The sequence below is a fragment of the Rutidosis leptorrhynchoides genome, chromosome 2, assembly GCF_046630445.1.
Source record: "Rutidosis leptorrhynchoides isolate AG116_Rl617_1_P2 chromosome 2, CSIRO_AGI_Rlap_v1, whole genome shotgun sequence".
Classification (NCBI taxonomy): Eukaryota; Viridiplantae; Streptophyta; class Magnoliopsida; order Asterales; family Asteraceae; genus Rutidosis; species Rutidosis leptorrhynchoides.
In genome coordinates this window covers 37,798,987-37,807,712 of record NC_092334.1, presented here as the reverse complement: position 1 = coordinate 37,807,712, position 8,726 = coordinate 37,798,987, and the positions used below count along the sequence as shown (strand labels likewise).

At 36.0% G+C, this 8,726-nt stretch overlaps 3 protein-coding genes across 3 annotated transcripts; all 3 read left to right on the top strand.

Annotated features, from left to right (window-relative positions):
• Positions 1–92: 92 nt before the first annotated feature.
• On the top strand, positions 93–1,105 carry LOC139894308 (probable receptor-like protein kinase At5g38990). Its single transcript, XM_071877528.1, has one exon. The coding sequence runs from the start codon at positions 417–419 to the stop codon at positions 1,092–1,094; it is 678 nt and encodes a 225-aa protein (XP_071733629.1). The 5' UTR covers positions 93–416; the 3' UTR covers positions 1,095–1,105.
• Positions 1,106–1,373: 268 nt separating this feature from the next.
• Positions 1,374–4,474, top strand: LOC139894307 (probable serine/threonine-protein kinase PIX13). The gene is made up of 6 exons (XM_071877527.1): positions 1,374–1,507; positions 1,931–2,267; positions 2,970–3,101; positions 3,195–3,325; positions 3,427–3,550; positions 4,135–4,474. The coding sequence occupies exons 1-6, from the start codon at positions 1,493–1,495 to the stop codon at positions 4,470–4,472; spliced, it is 1,077 nt and encodes a 358-aa protein (XP_071733628.1). The 5' UTR covers positions 1,374–1,492; the 3' UTR covers positions 4,473–4,474.
• An 875-nt stretch (positions 4,475–5,349) lies between these two features.
• On the top strand, positions 5,350–8,484 carry LOC139887791 (uncharacterized). The gene is made up of 2 exons (XM_071870847.1): positions 5,350–6,480; positions 7,160–8,484. The coding sequence occupies exons 1-2, from the start codon at positions 5,370–5,372 to the stop codon at positions 8,350–8,352; spliced, it is 2,304 nt and encodes a 767-aa protein (XP_071726948.1). The 5' UTR covers positions 5,350–5,369; the 3' UTR covers positions 8,353–8,484.
• The last annotated feature ends 242 nt before the right edge of the window (positions 8,485–8,726 follow it).

The window sequence follows — 8,726 nt, the reverse complement described above, 5'->3', positions numbered from 1 at the left end:
TACGAATCCCACCGCCGGCGGTGATCGGTGTTGTGATCACGATAAAACCTCTTTTTTAATAATCCATTCATTGATGTTTGGTTTTATGAACAAAAAAATGAAATTAGTGATTTTAATTGTACAAATTGAAGATGGCAATTATGATTTGAAAGTAACTCAAACTGAATTTCGTTTTCAATTTGGGAACGAAATTGTTGAAGTTGGAAACCACAAGTGACAAGGACGTCAATGCAGGGGTCCAACTTAAATATTATTCAAACAAAAAATGATTTATTAGTGATGCAGGGGTCCATCTCTCTTTCCTGGAAGAAGACTTATCATTTTGTAAGTTGACTAGATGCCTTTACTATCAAATTATCATCTTCCATCACTGGCTCTAATCCATTTCAACTTCAGCTTCTAATTCATCAGTAGTTATGTTTTTTTCTACTAGTAATGGAGAGGAATATGAACCCTCTTCCTCCTCCTCCTCAGTTCAGGGGTCACAACCATGCCGTCATTTCGAATTTCTTGAGATTCAAACCGCAACAGAAAACTTCAATGAATCATTAGTAATTGGTCATGGAGGTTTTGGTAAAGTTTACAAAGGTAAAGTTATCAATGGATCAAGTCTTGACGAAGCTGCCATCAAACGGTTGGATTCTATGTCCGATCAAGGAGCAGCTGAGTTTTGGGCAGAAGTTGAAACTCTATCTATGTTACGACACTGTAATCTTGTATCTTTGCTTGGTTATTGTAATCATGAAAAAGAAATGATTCTTGTATATGAATATATGCCTAATGGAACACTTGAAGATCATCTTCATAAACTTCGTACCCCTCTTTCTTGGATTCAACGACTCAAGATTTGCATAGGTGCGGGTCGTGGGCTACACTACCTTCACACGGGTACGGGAATCGAGGTTGGAGTCATACATCGTGATGTCAAGAGCTCCAATATCTTATTACATGAAAGTTGGGCAGCTAAAATTGCAGACTTTGGGTTGTCGAAAATTGGGCCTACAAATCAACCATCGACTTATGTCAAGACAGTTGTTAAAGGGACTTTTGGCTATCTAGATCCTGATTATTATGCATGGCTATCTAGATCCTGATTATTATGCAACTGGGAAACTAACAAGAAAATCCGACGTGTATGCTTTTGGAGTAGTATTGTTAGAAGTTTTGTGTCTGAAACGTGCGGTAGATAGTAGTCTTGATGAAGAGCAGTGGAATTTAGCAAGATGGGCCCAGGAACGAATCAAAGAGGGAAAATTAAAGCAAATAATAGATTCTGATATAAGAAGTCTAATATCGCCAAAATCTTTGAAAGAGTTTGTTAGGGTTGCAGAGAGATGTTTGCATAGCAATCCAAAGCAACAACCTACCATGGCTGAGACTTTGGTGAGTCTTGAGTCTGCCCTGATATTACAAGAGAAGTTCAACGATTCGTTGGAAGGTGCAGGAAAAACAATATTTGGTAGAATTGCGGATATGTTTCCATTCTCCTCCAATGGAGATAATTCAGGTAAATTTTAGGATCCTTGTATATAGGTGCACATCTCGGCCTAAAACATATGTTCTGGGACCTTTTTTTGGAAAAAGGTGTAAAAGAAACACACCAGACTCACCCCGTAAGATTCAGATGCCTGTAAAATACCTCCACAGAATACCCCTCATGTGGCTGGATCGAGTATCATCCCACTTTGTCAAGGGTCGTAAATCCTTACCAAGAGTGGGCTTGAAGGTACGGCCATTTTGGTAAAGGCTTCTACATAGCGGGCCCAGCTTCCACTCGAACGTGTGACCTTTTCTTTACATAGTCATTAATTAATACTGAAGCACAAATTTTAGAGTGTGGCAACTTGAAGTAAATTTCAAAAAAGAATTATATTGTGGTGGCAAAGTGAAAATAGCAATTATTTATTTTGTTCTTGTTCATCTATCTCAGATAAAAGTAATTCAAAGGTTAACAAGTGATTGCAAGCCCAACAATGGAATTGCAAATAGTACTGTTCTTGCAAGTAACACAGTGTTACCAGAGACAAGAGAAAGTTCTGCTGATTCCAGCAGTCCAATCCTTGTGATATTTCAGTTTGCTGATTTGAAAAAGGCAACAAGAAACTTCAGTCCAGATTTGTGCTTAGGTAGGGGAGGTTTTGGAGACGTTTTCTTGGGTTGGCTTGACCCAAACGCGTACGCCCCTTTAGATTGCGATGATGGAGTTGCTGTTGCTGTTATAAGGCATAAAGTAGAAAGTACTCAAGCACAGGCTGAATGGCAGGCAAGTATGTAAATAAAGTTAACCTTCAATGAATTCTTGACTTTTAAACTTAGATGGAAACTGGAAAGACACTAGGACTCTAAATAATGGTTTCCTCTCACATCAATTCATAGTACGTGTGCTTACTTACTCTTTAGGTGTTTAATCTAATCTCAAATAAAATGAGAATCCACCATGAATTTTTTTTTTCGAAATAAAAAAAAAAAAAGATTGTTTTCCTGTTCTGAAACAACTTGGGCGAAATAGGGTTCTACCGGGAAACCATGGATTTTTTAGTTTTTGGATTAGAGCATTTGAATCTAATGTATTATTCTCTATACACCTATATGATGTTTAAACTATTAAATATTGTATTGTTTTTATGACAACGTTATGTAGTTTTGCTTAACATCTAATCTACTTCTCCGTATCTTATATCTATAAATAATGTAATATTTTGTCTCAACTTCTCTTAGGCTACCGTTAGCTAATTGATTGAATGAATTACTACCATCAAGCAAATATTTAAGAGAACTTCGCAGAAAGCATCATGCTGCATGTATATTTATTGAAATGGAAATGAAACATATTTGTTGGACTATGGGAAAGGGGAGTTGCTTGTAATAATGTCACGAACCGTACTAATTTTTTTGTTATATGCTTTTTTTCTTTTTCTTTTGTTGTTGTTGTTGTTACTGAGCTTACCTTCAAAATTGTGTTCAGGCAGAGGTGAGCTTCTTAAGAAACTTGTCACATCCAAATATTATTGGTCTTTTGGGATACTGCAACAATGAAAATGAACGCTTGCTGGTTTACGAGTACATGCCCAAAAAAAGTTTCGAGGATATTTTATTCAGAAGTAAACCACCATTTACATGTTTTTTTTTTCCTTCTTTAATTTGAATTATTACAATCAAGTATCTATGTAACTTAAACTATTCTGGTGCAACAGATATTGCCGAACCACTTTCTTGGGGGACACGCCTTACGATAATGGTAGGACTTGCCCGTGGACTGGCTTATTTGCATTCGTCAGATGTCATCTTCCGTGGCCTACAAGGATCTAAGATACTGTTGGATGAAGTACTTTATATTTATATTTGATTGATAGTGGTGATCAGGCCACTATAATTGTATCAATTTCAAGCCATCAAAGTTAACCATATATTTGATCTCTTATTTAGGACTTCAATTCAAAACTTGCTGACTTCAGCCTTGCGAAATTTATACCTGTAGATGGAGGAACTCATGTTAGTACAGGTGTTGTTGGAACCTATGGTTATGCAGACCCAGCGTATATAGCCACAGGTACTTTACCATCTAATTAAGTAATATCAGTGGCGGAACTTGAACATAAGTTTTAGGGGGCGGAAAATTTATATATACATATTTACATAACAATATCGATCCTTAATGTAGATCATCTAAGTTAATTTTTCGAACTTAACGTTACTTGTTTAGTCTATAACTGATTTTAGTTGACAAATGATCGAGAGATACGGAAAAGATTAGTATATTGATGATAAATGCAAATTGTGCGGGCCTTCACCATTTTGATCATATCTCCTTCATACGGACTCCGATTTAGTTGATTTAAAATCTCAAGCGTTCGTAACCAAAAGAAATACAAATTTCACTAGTTACTCGAAATTTAGTTCCGGCGGTTGCCCCCTCCCTGCCCTATAAAAAATCCGACCCTGAGTAATATTATCATTTTGATGATAAGCAATTAGTTTTAACACTGTTTTTATTCAATTTATGAGAAAAAATAGACCATTCTTGCAAACAATTAAACATTTAAGATGATATCATGTTTAGTCATTTTATTCTTTGTCAAATTTCAATTTCCATCATAAGAATAAGAATGGTTGCTTTACTACCAATATATACAGGCCATTTGTGTGTGAAGAGTGACATCTACAGTTTCGGAGTGGTGTTGTTGGAAACTCTAACAGGCCTACGAGTAATTGATACCAATCGGACGGAAGAGCAACATAATTTGGTGGAGTGGGCACGTCCAAGTCTAGAAAGAAGAAAAAAGCTAAAGAAAATAATGGATCCACGCCTCGAACAAAATTACCCTCTCGAAGGAGCTTTCAGATGCGCTGCGCTTATATTAAGATGTCTTGAGAACTTACCTAAAGATAGGCCTTCAAGTGAAGAAGTTCTCCAATGTTTGGAGCAAATTTATTCGGCTAAGCAATGGAAGCACGCGTCCAGACGATCATAAACGCAAACATCACAACGCTTCAATGTATATAATATTCTGTTGATTTGTGTCAGAGATCATTTGTTTAATCATAAAGACTAGAACTTGCCTTATAGTGATATCATATTTAAATGGTAAAGACTAGAACATGCATTACACATTTTCAAAGAAGTAGATGATGACTGGTGTAGAGGAGCTGATCTAAAAGATTGATGACTCATTCATGGAACCATGGTAGCAGCAGGGGATAAAATTTTGAGGCCTCGATAAAAGCCCTGGCAGTGGGTCAGGTTTGATCTGGGGAAGTTTATGACCTTCTTGAATTGCTTAATGGGCTGGATCAAAATAGAAGTTATTATTGGGCTTCTTTGTTTGATCCATCAAGAGTTTATTGATGCAAAAAACAGAACAAACTGTTTTGGATGGTTTATGCCTCTAATGTGGCTATACTACATGTCTTTAAATTCGCATTCATAGTAGACTAGCATTTATAAACCGCTTAATGTATTAATTGAAAAAAAAAAAAATGTAGTAATTGAAAAAAGTAAATTAGGTGAAAACCGGTTTTGGTTTTCAAATTTAAATTGTGATTTTACTTTTTTGAATTCCGTTTACCGAATTCAACTGATTAAATATTAAATTATTAGAATATAAGATCACATATTGATTTTAAATCAAAACTTGTTACATATTTTATGATTATTTTAGTTACTTTATGATTATTTTAGTTTCTTGGTTTTTACCGTAAAGTGAACAGAATTCAAAGTTAATTTTCAGTTTGGGTTTTGAACATTTTAATAATAATAGTCCTGATGGTGAATTTACAATTTACTCCGAAGATAGAAGTTGCTTTAGTGATGCAGGGGTCCATCTCTGTTTCCTGGAAGAAGACTTGTCATCATTTTGTAAGTTGACTAGATGCCTTTACTATCAAATTATCATCATCCACCAACTTCTGGATCTGATTCATCAATAGTTATGTATTTTTCTACTAGTAATGGAGAGGAGAATGAACCCTCTTCCTCCTCCTCAGTTCAAGGTTCACAACCGTGCCGTCGTTTTGAATTTGATGAGATTCAAATAGCAACAGAAAACTTCAATGAATCATTAGTAATTGGTCATGGAGGTTTTGGTAAAGTTTACAAAGGTAAAGTTTTCAATGGACCAAATCTTGTTGAAGCTGCCATTAAACGGTTGGATTCCATGTCTAGTCAAGGAGCAGCTGAGTTTTGGGCAGAAATTGAAACTCTTTCTATGTTACGACACTGTAATCTTGTATCTTTGTTTGGTTACTGTAAATATGAAAAAGAAATGATTCTTGTTTATGAATACATGCCAAATGGAACACTTGAAGATCATCTACATAAACTTGGTACCCCTCTTTCTTGGCTTCAACGACTCAAGATTTGCATAGGTGCAGGTCGTGGGTTACACTATCTTCACACGGGTACAGGAATTGAGTTTGGAGTAATACATCGTGATGTCAAGAGCTCCAATATTTTGTTACATAAAAGTTGGGCAGCCAAAATTGCAGACTTTGGGTTGTCAAAAATAGGCCCTATAAATCAGCAATCGAGTTATGTCCAGACAGTTGTTAAAGGGACATTTGGGTATCTAGATCCTGATTATTACGCGACTGGGAAATTGACAAGGAAGTCAGACGTTTATGCTTTTGGGGTGGTTTTGTTAGAAGTTTTGTGTCGGAAACGCGCGGTAGATAGTAGTCTTGATAAAGATCAATGGAATTTAGCAAGATGGTGTATCAATGAAGGGCAATTAAAGCATGTAATAGATTCTGAGATAAGGGGACATATATCACCAAAATGTTTGAAGGAGTTTGTTGGGGTTGCAGAGAGATGTTTGCATAGCGATCCAAAGCAACGACCTACCATGGCTAAGGCTTTGGTGAGTCTTGAGTCTGCACTCATATTACAAGAGAAATTCAACGGTTCGTTGGAAGGTGCAGGCAAAACAATATTTGGTAGAATTGCAGATATGTTTCCATTCTCCTCCAGTGCAGAGAATTCAGGTAAATTTTAAGATCCTTTTTTATATAGGTGCATATCTTCGGCCTAGAGCGTATGCTCTGTTACCCTTTTTTTTACACAATCGTTAATACTGAAAAACAATTTTAGATTGAAGTAACTTGAAGTAAATTGGAAAAAACATAATGGGTATATTTGGCTTTTAGGTGCTTCTAGCTTTTATGAAAAAGCTGTTATTTAATGAAAAGCTTCGTTCAATTCTTTAGCCCATCAACATGTTCAAACTATATGTCTAGTGGGTTCAAGTACTCTAAACCCAATTCTTTTATATTTCGGCGTGGAACATGGGTTTACACCCAACTTTTCTTTCTTTGGAGGACTTTTTTCCTTTCCATTTTGGTGTTTTCACGTATATTATCGTGTTTGGGATTCTTTACTATTTTTCATTGAATTTTTTTACGAAAAACGTAATAACATATAACGAATCCGAAAATTAAGAAGTACAACCTATACAATATGAAATCCCAAACCTAACAAGCCCTAAAGCAAACGGTCCCACTAATAGAGTGGAAGACACAATTTGCTAGGTGAGGCAATTTTGACCAATATTAGGTGCTTCTATTCATATCAATTATGATGTTGATTATTTCTATCCTTTTATATATATAGTACTTCTAGTCATATTTAGGTAATCAATGGTAATCTGTCCGTAAATATATATAGGTGTCGGGTTTGGATCATCTGTCATTTACTATACAGCCAAGAATAGGAGGCAAAGACAAAAATTATTTGAGCAAAGTGGAGGTAAATTATTGGAAGATAAACTAAAAGCCAATAGTGGTCTTGGTGTTGGTTCCATGAAGATTTTCCGAGCTGAAGAACTAGAAGAAGCAACTGATATTTATTCAGAAAAAAATATTCTTGCAAAGGGTGTTAACGGCGTTGTGTACAAAGGAATACTACGTGATAAGCGCAGAGTAGTCATTAAAAATTCTCAAAAATTAGACGAAGGACAATGGAAGCAAGTGGTAATTCTTGCACAAATTAATCACCAAAACGTAGTGCAACTTTTGGGGTGTTGTTTAGAGACTGATCCTCCATTGCTAGCTTATGAATTTATATCTAATGACACTCTTTATCATCATATTCATGATAAAACAAATGGTATGGATAGATTATCATGGAATATTCGTTTAAGGATAGCACATGAATCGGCTGGTGCACTTGCTTATCTTCACACAGATGCTCGAATGTCCATCATACATAGAGATGTGAGGTCTACTAACATTTTGTTGGATGACAATTACACCGCAAAAATTGCAGATTTTGGTGCTTCAAGGTTAGTCCCTTTAGGTCATGACCAAGTCACTACGCTAGTTCAAGGGACGCTTGGTTACTTGGATCCTGAATATTTCCATACAGGTCAACTAACAGATAAGAGTGACGTGTATAGCTTTGGAGTGGTTCTTGCAGAACTCTTAACGGGGGAAAAGCCCCTTGGAATTGAAAGATCTCTAGAAGATAGAAATCTAGCTACATATTTTGTGAAGGCGAAAAGGGAAAACCGATTGTTTGATATTGTTGATCGTGAAGTCGCAAAAGATGCATCTAAGGAGCAGATAGTAGCAGCATGTGACTTGGTATGCAGATGCATTAACCTAGTAGGTGTGAGCAGACCAAGCATGAAAGAAGTCACCATGGAGCTTGAAACAATAAGGAAATTGGGTGAGAATCTTGGAGTAAGTCAAGATTCCTACAAGAGCAACTTAATGATTGAAAGTGAAAGTATGGATCTCTTTCATGTTCCTCTATTACCTAATAGTGATACTTTTGGTAGTTCAATTGGAACCACCGCAATCAAAGAAATGATGCTGGAGGAACAATATCCACGGGAACCACCGCAATCAAAGAAATGATGCTGGAGGAACAATATCCACGATAAAAATATTAGGAATTAATAAGATCTTTTAAAGAAGTTCCATTGATGTCTGTATATATTTTTTATGTATGTATGTACTATCTCCTAATATACTTTACATTTCACTGTATTATATCGATTACCTGTATGATGTATTGGTGTAATTTTAAGTTCTCGATCACAATGAAGGTATGATTCAAGTGGTTGTTTTTACGGTAGTCCAAGAAAGTGGCTAACATTTAATGCATGGACAAACATAAGACTATCTAATAGATAAAAATGATGAATAGTATCAAAGGCATTTTCGTCCTTTTACTTACCTATAATTCCCTTCTACCTTCTCAAACCCTCCAGAAGAGTCTTCCCAACTCC

What these genes read in the sequence shown, in the direction of transcription:
- LOC139894307 (XM_071877527.1), top strand. An exon ending in ACAGGCTGAATGGCAGGCAA is followed by an intron (nt 2,268 to 2,969) that starts GTATGTAAATAA and finishes GTGTTCAGGCAG; the next exon opens with AGGTGAGCTTCTTAAGAAAC. An exon ending in CCCAGCGTATATAGCCACAG is followed by an intron (nt 3,551 to 4,134) that starts GTACTTTACCAT and finishes CAATATATACAG; the next exon opens with GCCATTTGTGTGTGAAGAGT.
- LOC139887791 (XM_071870847.1), top strand. Translation starts at nt 5,370, where the DNA reads ATGCCTTTACTATCAAATTATCATCATCCACCAACTTCTGGATCTGAT. An exon ending in CTCCAGTGCAGAGAATTCAG is followed by an intron (nt 6,481 to 7,159) that starts GTAAATTTTAAG and finishes AAATATATATAG; the next exon opens with GTGTCGGGTTTGGATCATCT.
- LOC139894308 (XM_071877528.1), top strand. Translation starts at nt 417, where the DNA reads ATGTTTTTTTCTACTAGTAATGGAGAGGAATATGAACCCTCTTCCTCC.